A 16,472-nucleotide genomic window follows, 5' to 3' on the forward strand; every position below is an offset into this window, starting at 1 on the left:
GTAGCATTCAGTTTTAGGGAATAAGCTTCAAAACAGAAAATGCCTTATGGGCCAGCAGTGAGTGAAGGCGCTTGCTGCCACGACTGAGAATCTGAGTTTGATCCCCAGGACACACACGGTAGGAGAAAACCTGCTCCTTCAAACTGTCCTTTGACCTCCATTTGCAAGCAGGTGAATACTCACACACTATATTAAAACGTACTTTAAAAAATAAAACTAAAACTACAAGGCAGGGTGGTGCATGTCTGTGATCCCAGCACTTCGGAGGCAGAGGCAGAGAGATCTCTGTGAGTTCAAGGTAAGTTTGGACTACAGAACACATTCCAGAAGAGCCAGGACTACTTAGTGAGACTGTTAGGGAGAGAGGGAGAGAGAGAGAGAGAGAGAATATGAAAGAGAGAGAGCTATTCACTGCAACAATTTTTTTTTTTTTTTTTTTTTTGAGACAGGGTCTCACTATGTAGCTCTGGCTGGCCTGAAACTCACTCTGAAGACCAAACTAGCTTTGAACTCACAGAATGCTGAAGTTAAAGACATGTACCACTATGTCTGGCTTGTAATAGCTCTGAAAATAGAAAACAAACAAGCAAACAGCTCTTCCCACTACGGGATACTCCACGACAAAGTTTGTGTAAATTACTGCACATGAACTTGTTGGTATATTATATACTACTAACTTATCAGTTTAGTCGGGAAACTGTAAACAATTTTCATGAATGTAATCGTTCTCTCTCTCTCTCTCCAGGGTCCTGCTATGTTCTAGGTCTTGTCATATAGAGCAAGCTAGTCTTGAACCGTGGCAGCTCCTGCCTCCTGAGTGCTAACTGTATACGCATTGCCATGACACCCGGCCAATGATATGAAATCAACAGTAACTACTCTTATGTTAGAGGAGACCTGTGGCAGAAAAACTTATTCTTCTCATATTCTTTCTGAGACAGGGTCTTCCATGTAATGCACACCCATCTCAATCAAAACAAAACAAAGTAGTCAGCCAGTGGTGGTGCATGCCTTTAGTCCCAGCACTTGGAATGCAGAGGCATGCAGATCTCTAAGTTCGAGGCCAGCCTGGTCTAGTGAGTCCAGGACAGCCAGGGCTACACAGAGAAACCCTGTCTCAGAAACAACAAAGTATTTTATGTATATGGATGTTTTCCCTGCCATGTGCATCTGTGCACCAAAGAGAGCACTGATTGCCCTGGAATTGGAGTTAGATGTTTGTGAGCTACCGTGTGGGTGCTGAGAACACAGCCTGGGTCAAGGCTCTTAACTAAGTCAGTGGTTCTCAACCTTCCTAATGCTGTGACCCCTCAATACAGTTCCTCATGTTGAAGTAAGCTCAACCATAAAATTATTTCATTGCTACTTCATGTCTATAATTTTGCTACTGCTAAAAATCAGAACACAAATATCTGACATGCAAGATTTCTGATATGTGGCCCTATTAAAGAGTCGTCTGAGACCCCCCAAAAGGGTCATGACCCACACGTTGAGGAACACTGTACTAAACCAATTCTCTAGCCCCTGGATTTCGTAATCTTCCTGCCACAACTTCTTGGGTGCAGAGATTACAGGTATACATTACATACACAGTTTCAAGTTTTTAAACTTCTTAAACTATCTGAAATAGGAATAACTCCACTTTATCTTAGAGCTATGGTGGATGGTAAAATCACATTCCTGGAACAAATAAACAAAGCAAATCTCCCCAACTAAACATTAACTGTTAGCCTCTTAGAACGTTTAACATTTAACAGAACACGCTCCCGATCAGAGGATATGCCAATGAGAGAAAATTGCAGCTGCTTGGTGAACACTCCAGAAAGATCCCAGGGAAGGCAGCCTGTCCCTGGCCCGCAGCAGAACCCCCTGAAGACAGGCCTCAGTAAAGACTAAACCTCTGTACTCTGGGAGATGCCCAGACTTCCATCTCCCACCCTAAATGGCCCAGGATTCCCTGCAGACATAAGCAGAAACAATCCCCACATCCATCCGTGTCTGCTCTAGACTGCAACTTTTCACCCAAAGCCAGGTGGCCTATACCTTCTGGTCAGTCAGGGAGTACATGTTGCCAATAATCTGTGCTGCCATCTTCCGTGTGTCTGTAGAACGGTCCTGGAAGGCTCTCTGGACAATAGGCATGATGAGCGCCAGGGATGGGGCATCAATAAAGTGAACAAACTTGGTGTCCAACAGGGTCTGCAGGCATTTCTGAGTCTTCCTTGATGGGTCTGTCAGGGCATCCAGCAGGACCGGGGCGATGGCTGCATGTCACAGGAAGACACTGGTTTGTACATGGAGCGCCGCAGCGGGGGAAGGCAGCCTGCCCATAAGCGTGATCCCTGAAACGGTGGCAGCTAGCTCCCCTCTGCACTGCAACTGGGCTAGTTTCAACAGGATGAGCTGCTGAGCTTCCTGGGCATTACAGGCTTTTTCTGCAATCAGTAACCAAGTAAGTTTATGAAAAACAAAAAGGATGTTTTAAGACGCAGAAAGCACAAGAGCCAGTGGTAGAAGCACAGCACTCAGTACTTAAAGCAGCCAGAGCAGAGAAATGACTTGCCATGTAAACCGCCCAGCAGGAAGACACCAAGAACACCTGGGTTATCTTTTGCAGAAGCTCAGGCAGGTTAGCCTGAGCTAAACTAACAGTAAGAAGCTAATAACCTGGCTGTAAAACAAATGATATGAACAGATGTTTCTGAAAGAAGATATGGAAATAGCCAACAATGACTCGAGAAGGTGTTCAAGTCACTGGCCTTTAGGAAATGTAAAACCACACAGATGGAGGCAGAGGCAGCCAGAGCTTGTGTTCAAGGCCAGCCTGGTCAACATAGCGAGTTTTAGGCCAACCAAAGAAAGCTACATGAGAGAAGGAAGACCTCTCAAAAAAAATTAAACACACACCAGAAAGAGATAACACTCAAACCTACTAGGGTGACTATAGTAAAAAAGGTAACAGGTTGTATTTAGATATTTGTGCATGCATACACACATACACACACACACACACATACACACACTGAAACTCTCATAGTCTGCTGCTGCAAGCATGCTGTGTGAAGGAGGCCAGACATGAAAGCCCACAGACATGACTTATGGGAAATGTCCACAAGAGAGAAAATCTGGACCAATGCTATCCAAGCGTGAGGGGCCCAGGGAAATGCAGAGTGGCTGCTGCTGGCCAGTGTTTCTTCACAGGGTGACACACACACTGAACTAGAAGGAGTGACAGCCACACAAGCTCATGAGCACACTAAGCGGCAAACTGTACACAGTGCAAGCCATATCTCAAAACTTAAAGACATGCTAGATTCCCCAATGAAACGCTCACACTCATTTAAGAGTCAAAACAGCATTCTGTGCCTTAGGAGCCGCAGGGCTGCTGGGCTCTGTGAACCGGGACAAAGACAGGAACAGTGTGTGCCAGCAGGAGTTGGGGAAGGATGATGGTCAAAGGGTAGAAATTCCATTCAGGCAGGACAAGTATCTTCTGAGAATCTAAGTACAGTATACTTAGCTAATACTCTGTTGAATACTTGAAATTTGCTAAGGGGTAGAGTCCAAATAAAATCACCTTTAGAAGAAACTCTGAGAAGTGACAGATATGTTCATTAGTTTGGTCATGACAATTTCACACACACCACGCTGCATGTGCACACAGGCGTGGTGACTCACATCTATAATCCCAGTCCGTGGGAGGCTAAGGAAGAAAGACTTCCAAGAGTCTGAAGCCAGCCTGAGGTGCATTGGCCAGCCTAAGCCACTGTCTCAAAATAAACAAAGAAAAATCTCAAACAATGAATGTGTAAAATGTACAATTTTCACCTAATAGTCTTGCCTCAAAAAGTCTGGAAAATTTTAAATAAACTTTAGAGGTCAGGAAGCCATGGGAGGAGTGAGAGAACACAGACATGAACTTAGGGGGCTTATATACTGGGGTACAAAGGTTTGAGCAGGGTAGCAAGAATGTAAAGGCAGGGAGGGAGAGGGTTTGGGGGGAAGGTAAGCCAAAACTAAGGATATGATATAAAGTCGTATAGAAACCTACTATTTTGTAAACTAATTAAAAAATTTTTAAATATTAAAAAAAAAGAAAAAGTGGGTCATATGGCTCAGACTTATATCCCAGCCATCATTAAGTTGGATAGAGGAGATTGCCCCAAGTTCAAGGCTAGTCTGGGCTACACAGTGAGACAGTGTCTCAAAATTAAAAAAAAAAAAAATTTTTTTTAAGCCAAGGTATATGTTCTTACTAAACTCACTGACTTGCTTTACCTGTGACAAAAAGTGTGCTTGGATCTCCTGCCATGAGAACAGCTGGCTAGGCCCTCCCTGCAGTTTTACATCTTGTCATATATCTATCTATCTATCTATCTATCTATCTATCTATCTATCTATCTATCTATCTATCTATCCACACACGTATGCATGTGTGTATGTATGTGTGTGTGTATATATATATATATACATACATATATACACATTGTATGTATATACACACACACACTTAGAACCAAATCCCCTCTTCATTGTGTTAACAACGGCCCTCCCTCTCTATCCTCTATTAAGAAAAGCTTTTCTCACTAGAGAAAATGGAGGAAGGGGGAAGAAGGAAAAGGAGGGGAGAAGATGAGAGACAAAGGAAAAAGAAAAGGCAGGCACAGGGAAAAACCCAAGAATCCAATCCTCTACTCAATCCTTACCAACAGAAAAGGAGGCTGGTGTGGCTGCTCATGTATGTGCATTTGGAAGGCAGAGACATATGATCTCTGTGTTTGAGGCCATCCAGGTCTGCATAGTATGATCAGCCAAGACTACACAGCAAGACCTTACATCAAAACAAAGCAAAACAGAAACAGAAAAGCAGGGATGGAGAGAGGGATCAACTATCAAAATCGTTTAATGCTCTTGCAGAGAACCCAAGTTCAGTTTCCATGTCAGGTGACTCACAACTAGCTGGTAACTCCAGCTCCAGGGGAAACTAACCTGTGGCCACCACATCTGTGCTCAAGTACACATATCCACACACAGAGACACAGACGTTAGAAAGAATACAAATAAATCAGGACAATAAAGAAAGCTAGGCAAGTGGCACACACCCATCATCCTAGTACTTGTGGGCTAGAGGTGGGAGATTGGCAACTCTGAAGGCAGCCTGGGCTACAGAGTGAGAGCCTGTTATAAAAACAAGTGGAAACATAGCTCCGAGGTAGACCACCACACAGCATGGCAAGAGCCTGGGCTCCACTCTGTATGTGTGTTGCACACAGCCACACATCATTTCACTTTCTAATGAAAACAAAAACATACAACTGGTGATTTGACGGCTCAACTACATGCACCAGGCACCAACGCTCTATGCTGAAGCTCAAAACGCCACAAGAAATGTGCCAGTCAAGGCTAGGTTTTGTCACCATTTGCTGCCAGCGTTCAGCCTCTACCCAGCCCACAGAAATTAAGCACTGGCTGGGACACAGCTCAGCTGTAGAGTCCTTGCCTAGCACGTACAGATCCTGGGCTCAATGCTCAGCACTGCCTAAGCCAGGAGTGGAAAACATGTCAACAGTCCCAGGACTTGGGAGGTACAAGCAGGATCAGAAGTTCACAATCATCCTGAAATACTAAGCTACACATACACAGGCCAGCTGTGCCAGAGACAAAAAATCACAGTAAAGAATAAATTTAGGCCAACGAATGAGGCCTTAACTGACTTTGCTGGCCAGGGCATACATGGTGGAAAGAGGGCACCAATTCTCATTATCTATCTGTTAACTTCCACACATGCCACTGTACATTGGTGCCTAATACACACAACACTAAAAAACATTTTTTTAAAAACTGTAATTACAATTTTTTCCCTGTTTTTTTGAGATACGGTTTCTCTGTGTAGCCCTGGCTATCCAGACACTCACTCTGTAGACCAGGCTGGTCTTGAGTTCACAAGGAGTTGGGTAGCTCCTTTGCCTCCCAAGATTAAAGGCTGAGTCACCATTACTCGGCTTACAATTTTTTTAAATTAAAGAAAAAAACAAAACCCAACGTGGTTAACCCTTTTGCCTGATGGAATGTGCAGGAAGATAAAGTTCCAAGGCAGCCAGGGGTTCAGATGGTACTCACATGCTCTAAGCTGCCAAGGACCTACAGACCTCACAGCTCAGCCAAGCACACAGGGCCTCTCAGAGCTCAGCTGCTCCTGAGCCAATGGCTCGGTGCCCCTATCTATGAAGCTGATGACGTGTTCCAAACCAGTGGGAGAACAGACAAATTCCCTTCAACTACTTAGTCTAGGAGAACTCCCCAGCAGTAAAGCTTATTTCAGCGCAGACATGCTTGTCCTCAGAGGGCAATGGTTAGCTGACATTTCCTAGAGGGTCCAGAAGTGAAGAGTTTAACCATAAACAGGCAGAGTGAGAGCCCTAAAGGGAAAAAGCATACCCAGGATCTCAGGGTTCCTGATGACAGAGCCGATCTGCCTGAGCGCTTGCTGTCCCGCCTTCTGCACTTTGACGTGGGAGTCTGTCAGCACCTCCGTGAGCTTAGGCACAATGTTGGGTAGGCAGGAGGACAGCTGCTTAGGAGCACAGTACGCCATTGCCCCGAGAAGCTCTACTGACCCTGCAGACAGAAGACATGTGTCCAGCACTGCACCACTCAGACCGGCCACCAAGACCAGTCTAAGCCGGGTGGTGGGCAGGGGGGAACCACCCAGCTTGCTTCCCTGCAGACTCTTCAGTCCCTGGAAAGTGACCTACTACACTATCGGATTCAGGTGGGGAGCAGGTAGCACGGAATGAAGAGACAACCCCAGGATGGGTGTCCTGACTAGTTTATTGTCAACTTGACACAAGTTAAGAATCATTTGATAAAAGAAAATGCCTCATTAAGTTTGCCCAGAGGTAAGTCTTAGTACATTTTCTTAATTAGTAATTGATGTGGAAGGGCCCAATCCATTGTGGATGGTGCCAACCCTTGGCTGGTGGTCCTGGCACGTATAAGAAAAGAGGTTAAGGAAGACAGGAGGAGCAAGCCAGTGAGCAGCACCCCACCATGGCCTCTGCATCAGCTCCTGCCTCCAGGTTCCTACCCTGACCTCCCTCAGTGATGGACTGTGATCCCAAGTCTCTTTGGGCCATGGTGCTTATCACAGAGGTAGAGACCTAACTAGAGAGGGAGGAAGACCTAGTTTAGTCCTGAGGGTGCTCTAAGGTAAGTCAATGGATTTCTCTAGCCTTAACCATAAACAAGATTTACTCCATATTTGTGCTGTCTCAAACTGTTAGGCAAAACCTGAAGGAACAGAAGGGAGGCCATATAGGAAGGCCCCAGGCCCAGACCCTCCCAACCAGAATGACTCTAGTTTGCTTGTATGTGTTTTAGGTTCCAGATCACAGCCTTCAAGCTCAGGATTTCCTCAGAGCTGCTTCCACATGAAGCCTATTTCAGGCACCAGAATACACAAAACTACTGCCATGACTCTGGCATGTGTACAAGCAGAAGCTGTGCTGCTTTGACCCTTCTGAGGGTGATTTCCAGAACAGGAAGCTGAGACAGAGACAGGGGGAGGAGCCTCACCAGCTTTAGTCCTCCAGGACTCCTCCTCCAGGGCGGCTAACAAAGACGGGAGCACCAGCTTCACACCGTGAGCACTCAGATTGCTCATCACAGCTTTAGCACAGTCATCTGCAGCCTCAAGGGAGGAGAGAAGACATTCAGGGCCTCCTTGCCTGGACAAGCACTGAGGCCTGACACTGACCCTAGTGTCCCTATAGCAACCAAGACTATAGTTTTGTCAGACCCTATGCCCACGTTCAGAGGGACAGCCAAAAAACAGTATCTTAAAAAGCTTCAGCCCTGGGGCTGGAGAGATGGCTCAGAGGTTAAGAGCACTGGCTGTTCTTCCAAAGGTCCTGAGTTCAATTCCCAGCAACCACATGGTGGCTCATAACCATCTATAATGAGATCTGGTACCCTCTTCTGGTGTGTAGGCACACACACTGGCAGAACACTGTATAAATAATAAATAAATAAATCTTAAAAAAAGAAAGAAAGAAAAAAAAAAAGCTTCAGCCCTGGGAACTAGAAAAATGGCTCGGTAGTTAAGAGCTACTTGCTTGGACCAGGCAGTGGGGGCGTACACCTTTAATCCTAGGGCTTGAGAGGCAGAGGCAAGCAGCTGAGTTTGAGGCCAGCCTGGTCTACAGGATGGCCAGGGATACACAGAGAAAACCCTGTCTTGAAAAAAAAAAAAAAACTACCAACTTGTCTAGCAATCATGAGGACTGGAGCTTGGATGCCAGCACCATGTAATAAAGCAGACATTTCACACATGTGCCTACACCCGGCAAGGAAGAGATCAGAGGCAGGATCACTGGGTGCTTGCCGGCTTCCAGCCTAGCTGAGAAAATGTGAGCCCCCAGTTTAGAAAAAGGCCCTACCTCAAAAGGATAAGTGAAAAGGGACAGAGGCCACCTGACACCTTCATTCTAGCTCCCAGTACACACACACATATGCTCACACATATACAGCACAAGTGCACAGACAAGTAAAACCTTCAATGTGGTACGGATCCAGAGAGAACCCAAATCAGTAGCCAACATCCCAGGCATGAGCTGGACTCTGGGGGGGGGGGGTATGTGGCGCCCACTTAGACACCTCCCTGACCCAGCCTGCCTGGGAGCAGTCTCACTGCTGCCTCCAGACCTACCTCGCGAACATACTGGTTCCCATCCCCAAAGCACAGCAGCAGATGGGGCAGCACGTGGACCACATAGGGCTCGAAGAGCTTCCCCAGCATGGTGCAAAGCATCTCGAAGGCAAACAGAGCTCCTGGAGAAGAGGATGACAGACAGTGCTGGAAACACAAGGGCCAGCACCCTCCTGGGACCTCCTCAGGCTACAGTAACTGTAGACTAACGTATGGCAGCCTGCCTCAGCACCAGGGGCAGAAATGTGGCATGTGGCAAAGTGTGACAGGGGAAAAGGCAGGGAGTTTCCATTACTTCTTGACACTAACAACTAGAAAAGCCAAGCTTCTTTCAGCTAAGGTGCTCTGTTAGCAATTAGAAAATAAGTCGGGGGTGGGGGTGCACACCTGTAATCCCAGCACTTGGGAAGCAGAGGCAGGAGGATCTCTGAGTTTGAGGGCAGCCTGGTCTACAAACCAATTCCAGAACAGCCAAGGCTACAAGAGAAACCCTGTCTCAAACAAAACAAACAAAACAAAACATAGGAAGTTAGAAAGCAGCTTATACTCCTTGTACTCTGGAGCCTGAGGAAGAAGGATCACCAAGTTGTAGCTACACTTGGCAACTTAAGAAGTCCTTACCTTGAAATACTAAAATAAGAAGGGCTGGGGCTGGTGTATAGTTTAGCAGTACAGCAGCTTTCTAGCCCAAGCAGTGCAAGAAAGAATAAGGGGAGAAGAACAGTCCAGCCCTACTATGGACAGGACACACACACCTCCTTTCTTCTGTAGTGTGGGCAACCCACTTCCTGCCTGTCAGCACTGAGTTCAGGGATACAAACCCTCTCGTCTTCGGAAATTCTTCTTATCCTGGATGGCATCGGTCAGTGCAGCCATCATTTCCTGCTGCTTCAGGGAAAGGATTCCCAGGCCTTTCACCAGGCCTGCTAGCCCATACGCGGCCCCTTTGCGTTCTGCATACTTGTCTGACTCCAGCAGCTGCTGCATGAGCCGCTGAATCATGCCCCCAGCATCCTCCTTGACAGCAGGTACAAGAGGCGGCAGGCAGCTGGCAACAGACTCCTGGACCTGTGGGAGCGGCCACCTCATCAGTGACTGTTCCTGGAAGTGTACACTGCAGCACTGTCTCTCACCCATCTCAGCCAGTGCTCCAAGTGTCGGAGCATCAGAAAAGCAGTGTTTTCTGTACGGTGATTATGACACACAAGCTCCATAGGGTGCACAATGCAATCATCAAGAGTAGCTATTTCTGGTCTAAACCACCGCTTCCTAAACTGGTTCACAACCCACACGGGTTACACCATAAATCAATGTAGGGCTGTGAGACATTAGGAAAGAGTAAAAAATTCTGAATGTACAACAGCCAAAAGTTATTTCAAAATCAACCACTTAAGACTCTGCGGTGTCCCTGGCAATGCTCACAAGCGTTGCCTCCTGTGACTTCACTTGCAGCCTTGGTTCTGAACACACAAGTGCACTGTCTCAAGCATCTCACCCCACCCAGCGGTAAGTACCGCTGCAGCCCCTCAGCGCCCACTGAGACCACTGTGTGTCGGGAATGGCGGTGTCTAACTGTACACACAAGGTTTCTGCTCTTAGAGAACCATCGTGGCTTAACCACGGAAAACAAAGAGACTTTCAGTGTTTTCCTCTCATCATTCCTCAGTGTGTAAATGTCAAATCACCGTAGCTGTGGGTTCCATTGTGTTAGAAGGCTTGATTTTAACAAATGTTGGAGGTTGTCAGGAGTGGTGGCATGAGGACACTAGGGACTATGGAAGACGAAATGTCAGTCAAGGGATTACAAGTAGATGCACAGTTTTCAGACACAAGGAAAAGAAAAATCCTTTACAGTATGGTTCTGAGATGCCGTAAGGGAACCCGTTCATGGAGAGAGCCTCAGGCACAACACAGTGCACCCTGTCTGTGGTTTGGTTAGTTTATTGAGATAAAGTCTCACTCTGTAGCCCTACCGGACCTGGAACACTCTATGTAGCCTCAAACTCACAAGGATGCGCCTCCTCTGCTGGGCAAAGGAAGGTACCACTATACTAGCTTCTGTCTGGTTTTTTGTTTTAACTTTTGAATCTTCAGTGAAAGAGTTACTCTAAACACAGTCATGCATGCACACACGCGCACACCAAAAAACAAGCCCTCAGAGCCTGGCATGGTGGCACATGTCTGTAATCCCAGCACTCAGGAAGGTAGAGGCAGGTGGACTGCTGTGAGTTCAAGGCCATCCTAGTCTACAAAATGAGTCCACAACAGCCATGGCTACACAGAGAAACCCTGTCTCAAAACAAACAATAGACAAGCCTCTAGCAAATGAGTTAGAAAAAAAATCTGGGTTCTACCTGGAGAGGAGATGGCTTTCTGTCAGCCTGCTCAGCTGCTAGCATCCTACACAGCCTATCCATAATGTGTTCCTATTCGTCAGTGACTCATGGGCCCCCAGGTGAGAGGTACCTGCTGAGAAGGTGTAGAGAGGGCGGCAATGAGCTTGGCAACAATGGGTTTTACTTTGGGGTCACTCTTGTCCAGGTGCTTGGCCAAAGAACCCATGAGAACCACCACACTCTGCCGCACAGCGTCGTAGCTAGCATCATTGGGTGCGTCCTTCAAGAACTCCTCAAACACTGGCAGCAATGAGTTGACGTTCTCCTGTAAAGGCCAGACCCCAGAGCCACAGGTCAGCCTACAGTCTGCATCAAAAATGACAGGCTTTGCCTCCAGGGCTGGCAATACTGACCGGTCTGCCAGTTTCGCAGCAGACCCCTAAGCATTATAGGGTGTTTCTGGCACAAATGAAATGTCCCAGCAGGTGCTGGTGCTGTACCCAGACACTTGCTTCCCTCTGTCATCTGCTCAGTCTCAGCACCCCCGCCAGCTGTTGAAACCTGCTCACCTTCCCATGGGCGTTGAGTGTTGCGAGCGCTGCATCTAACATGCACTTGCGCACATCTGGGTTTCGGTCATTGAGGGCATCCGGAACAAAGAACTGAAAGAGTGGCTTCACCTGAGAGCTGTCCAGGTGCTGTGAGAGCTTGTTCAGGGCCAAGGCCAGGCCACACCTAGGAAAGATCAAGAATCTGGGGGCCGGCAAGATTTACAGCCAAGGGCATTCCATGTGAATGGAGGACAACAGCGAACACAGCTCTGGGCAGGGCGCAGCAAGCACGCAACCCACACAAAGCAACTGCCCAATGTTCTAAACAAGCCACCTGTGAGGCACACAGGGGCCCCGTCTGCCTCCGTCTCCCTGACTATGAAAGACAACATGCACCCTTTTATCTCTGAGACAGGCTGCAAGAGAGGCGATGCTAAAGAACACAGATGTGACAGCCCTTGGATGGGAACAAAACAAAGTGGAATTATTCTCCTCGGCCAAAGAGACAAAAAATTCCTTAGAGAAAAATTTCTGCATCCTATTCCCAGCTGATGGTCTAAGCAAGATGGCTCCATAGAACACTGCATACCAGCACACAGAGTCATACAGAAGTGGAGAATGTAGGTGTGCTAGCTAGTTTTATTATGTCACCTGGACATGGCTAGAGTCACTGGACAACAAGGAGTTTCAATTGAGGAAATGTCAGTTTGGGTTGCAATTTGGGCTGCAGGTAAGCCTGAAGGGCATTTTCTTAATCAGTGATTGATGGGTAGGAACCTCCCACTGTGGGTGATGCCATCCCTGGGCTGGTGGTCCTGGGTTCTCTCAGAAAGCAGGCTGAGCAAGGCATGATGATCAGGCCAGTAAACAGCACCCTCTATGGCATCTGCGTCAGCTCCTGCCTCCAGGTTTCTGCCCTGCTGGAGTTCTTGTCCTGACTTCCTTTGATGATGAACAGTGGTGTGGACATGTAAGCCAAATAAACCCTTTCCTCCTGAAGCTGCTTTGGTCACAGCAATGATGGCCCTAAGATAGTGGGTCAGCCATTCATGAGGCTAGCCCTACTATTTCACTCTAGTGACAAGTGTCTTCTTCCAAGGTTATATTTGCTCTTAGACACCTCCTAACCCTCCAGCTACTACTTCAGTAGCTGAGAGAATGAGACAACTGCTGAGCCTGTTGCACACTGCTAACGGGCTATGGCCAGTGACTTTCCTGGTAGGTTCTAGAAGTGTGTCCCTCACACAGAGCAGCAAACAGAAGCCTGGAGAAAAAGAGGACAAATGTCTAAAGGCACAGAGCTGGCACAAGGGAAGAGCACTGAGCACAGGTCTTTCTGGTCCAGGTGTTCTAACTCTGCTTCTGCCTCTAATTTCAGCATGCACTTCCTCTGTGCAGCCCAGCCCAGCCCAGCTGGTGTACTTTCAGAGAGCATGACAGTAAGAGCAAGCAAGGGCTTTACCTGGCTTCCCACTGGTCTGGAGGGGATTCTGAAATCACTCGTCCCAAAGCATCCAGCACTGGGGGTGGCCGCTGCAACAAACAAGTGGCTGAATGCCCAGCAGCGTTCTCCCTTGCCCGGGGGCAGACAGACCAATGGCCTGGACCCCTGAACCATGAGACAAGCTGAGCAGAAGACCAGCCACCTGCTTCCCCAGACCCCAGACCACAACAGCTTCCCAGTTCACTCACATAGAGCTTCTCCTGGTAGATCTCCATGAGCCTGCCCATAACCTCCGCTGCTTGCCGCTGGTACCGCGCCACTGCCTGAGAAAGGGCTTCAGCCCCAGCGTGCCTCACAGCTGCCTCATGGTAGATCACATCATCAATCAGCAAAGAGCAGAGATCTGACTGCAGATCGAGGCCCATGGTCGACCAAAGCCTGCAGCAGACCAAAGTTAGGACTGCCCAAGCAAGGGCCTGCAGCAGTGCCTGTAAACCCTGCTAGAAGGGTCCTTACCTCTCAGCCAGCTTCCGGATCTCGTCCTCCTTGTCAAACTTAACCACCCAGAGTCTCCTCAGCAGGTTCATGCCGTTCTTCTCATCAGTGTCAGGTGCTGGCAATACCAGGTGGAGCTCCATCAGCCCCTGCGAGGGATTGGACTGTGAGATCTGACATCTCAGGAGCATGTGCCCTGTTTTCCTCACTTCTGTCTCAAATACAGCCATTAGCTGCGGGTGGCTATTTAAAGGAAAACCACCTACAAGTAAACCCAAGTTAGGCAGTCTGGAAACACTGAGCACGCGGATCCTGCACTAGACAGCACAGGCAGGAAACACCCCGCTGCTGCAGCAAGTGCACAGGACAAAGCTGGTCAAGAAGTGCTGGCAATCAGCTCAGCTGCTGAACTGCTCAGTCTCCTCAATAGTTTTTGGGGACCTAGGGATATAGCTCAGGGTTCAGAGCATACATCACAACCCCAACGCAGCTTTTTTTTCTTTTGCGAAATGATGGTGCATAATATAGAAATTTTGTTTTGTTTTGAAATTTTTTTAAGCAGAATCTCACTATGTAGCTTTGAGTGTCCTGGAACTATATAAACCAGGCTGGCCTTGAACTTAGAAATCTGCCTGCCTCTGCCTACTAAGTGCTTCAATGAAAGGTGTGTGCACCATAGCCATCTTAAGAAGGTAAATTTTTTTAATGTAAAAATTACTAATCTAACTCTATACACAATAGACAGGAGCTCAAATGGTGCTTGTTGAATTAATTTAAAAAAATGATCACACGCCCATAATGTGTCCCACATTTTACCAAGTCCCGGTAGTAGGAGGGAAGTAGAATTTGGGAACCACAGCCTAAAAGCCATACAGAAAAGCCTAACAGAGGCACACAGCCAAAAAAATGCACCAAACCTGTGAGTTAGGTCAGCTTGACAGAATGTACAATGACTTGGAAATGGGCCTCAGGACATGCCAGCGGGGTCCCTGCTGATTATGTTAACTGATAGGAGAACACCCAACCCCTGTACAGGGCGCCATTCCCTAGGCAGGGGATTGTGGACTCTGGGAGAAGCAAGCTGAGCACAGACAAGCCCGCATCCACCACTCTTTCTGACAGCAAAAGTACTGTTACCCACAGCCTCAAGCTCCTGATGTCTTCTCTACCACAATGGAGAATAAACTGAAACTATGAGCTAAAATAAATACTCCCTTATGTTGTCAGAATATTTTATCAATACACAGGGGGGGAAAAAAGACAGGCATTCTGGAGCCACAACCCAGACTGACAATTAGATGAGGTCTTCCACAGTAATGAAAACGTTAGACATGACAAGCTTGGAAGGAACCAATGACCCCACAAACTCCCCTCCCTGCCACCTGGCTGCCGGAGGGTAAGGGACATCCTGCCAAATGTTCATTATGTAGCTGGAACCCTTGCCCAGAGTAACAAGAAAGCATGCACACACCCGGAGTGCCGTCTCCCGTACGCTGGCACATGGGGACTGCAGGGCAGAGAGCAGCACATCCACCTCCTCCTGCTCCGCAAAGGCACAGCCATCCTCCCCACTGCTGCTGGCACACAGGGTGGTCAGGGTATCTGAGGCTAGAACCTGGGGACAGCATTGATAAGACACACCAGTTCAGTTCAGCAGCTCCTCTATGCACGGGGAGCTAGACCCATAGCAGTTGCAGGGCTGAGACCCTGGAATCAAACCAGGCTCTGGCAATGCTTCTATACAAGAGAGAACTAGGTCTTGAACACTCATCCTTAAGCTCAGTCACAAAACGCCATGGCACAAGACAATGGGAAAGCAAATCACCTGGAGGCGAGGGGAACCGGTTCCGATCACCCACGTCAGCAGAAGCAGCATGGCCACTCGAGGCAGCAACTCTGGGCCGTTCTAGGAAAGAACCAAAGAGAAGATAATGAAGGAAAGGGGGCGTCTGTGCCTGGCAGCCAATCTACCGGTATTCTATCACCTATGGGAAAACATTCTGGGTCACAGAACTGATTCAGTCACTGTAGAAACTTCATTAGGTTCATTTACAACCAAGCTCATAGATGCTAACCCAGCCTATCACAGGCTCTGAAGCTTGCCTGACACTCCCAGAGTGAACTACTGATAGGAATAAATTAAGAAGAGAAGCTCAATTTTACAAGTAAAAAAGAAATGCTGAGTTAGACACATCTCAGCTGGGTGTGGGGGTGCACATCTTTACTCAGCCTCGCAAGAGGCTCTCTGTGAGCTAAGGCTAGCCAGGGCTACAGCTGGACTAAAGTCATACAAAGCCTGGCTTCATTTTGAAGGAAAGAGCTCAGTGAGAGGCTAGCTCAGAACATAAGGTGTAACCTAGCAACTGCAAACCTACATGCGCTACAGATATGTAAGACATGCAAACATACACAGTGCTGTTCAGGTTAGGAAAAAGATAAAATGTTGAAATAGCCATGAATAGATAATGAGTTAAATAAAGCATCATGCATGGCACCCAACCTTAAACAATGGTAAAATCAAAACACAGCAACATGAATGCACACAGTCTACAAGAGCAGCAGCATGGCTTTTCATATTAGAGACTGCTGTCAGACTATGTGGACTACTGCTATGGATAAAAGATGAGGACTCAGGGTCAGGAAGTACGTGACCCCTTGCCTCTCACAACCCTCAAATCATGGGTAAGAGAACTCTGTCCCAACCTCGTCTGGCCGATCAGGTGGGGCGTCAGGTGAAGCCCTGAGCTGGGCATGGACAGTGAGGATCTGAAGGATCTGGGCCATCAGCTCCTCCTCCTCCTCGCTGTGGTAGGGCATCTCAGTGAGCACCATCTTTAACATCGGGAAGACCAAGGAGAAGGCTGGCGCAGACAGGGGCGCAGCATCTGTGAGAACAGGTGGCAGAGCAGACGCGCTGGGGCGATGGCAGGCCGAGTGCA

The 16,472-nt window shown here is 47.8% G+C and overlaps 1 protein-coding gene across 3 annotated transcripts in view; it reads right to left on the minus strand.

The window, feature by feature from the left end:
• Positions 1–16,472, minus strand: part of Gcn1 (GCN1 activator of EIF2AK4) — a 62,285-nt gene that overhangs the window by 15,762 nt on the left and 30,051 nt on the right. For all 3 annotated transcript variants that reach the window (XM_021631784.2, XM_060382552.1, XM_060382551.1), the window contains 13 exons: positions 16,237–16,418; positions 15,359–15,439; positions 15,005–15,148; positions 13,555–13,682; positions 13,287–13,476; positions 13,057–13,127; positions 11,613–11,778; positions 11,174–11,368; positions 9,529–9,775; positions 8,708–8,829; positions 7,576–7,690; positions 6,439–6,618; positions 2,044–2,264 (listed from right to left, as the gene is read on the minus strand). In XM_021631784.2, the coding sequence (XP_021487459.1) occupies positions 2,044–2,264; positions 6,439–6,618; positions 7,576–7,690; positions 8,708–8,829; positions 9,529–9,775; positions 11,174–11,368; positions 11,613–11,778; positions 13,057–13,127; positions 13,287–13,476; positions 13,555–13,682; positions 15,005–15,148; positions 15,359–15,439; positions 16,237–16,418 (2,042 nt within the window). The remainder of the gene's footprint in view (positions 1–2,043; positions 2,265–6,438; positions 6,619–7,575; positions 7,691–8,707; positions 8,830–9,528; positions 9,776–11,173; positions 11,369–11,612; positions 11,779–13,056; positions 13,128–13,286; positions 13,477–13,554; positions 13,683–15,004; positions 15,149–15,358; positions 15,440–16,236; positions 16,419–16,472) is intronic.

Source organism: Meriones unguiculatus, chromosome 4 (assembly GCF_030254825.1).
Source record: "Meriones unguiculatus strain TT.TT164.6M chromosome 4, Bangor_MerUng_6.1, whole genome shotgun sequence".
NCBI lineage: Eukaryota > Metazoa > Chordata > Mammalia > Rodentia > Muridae > Meriones > Meriones unguiculatus.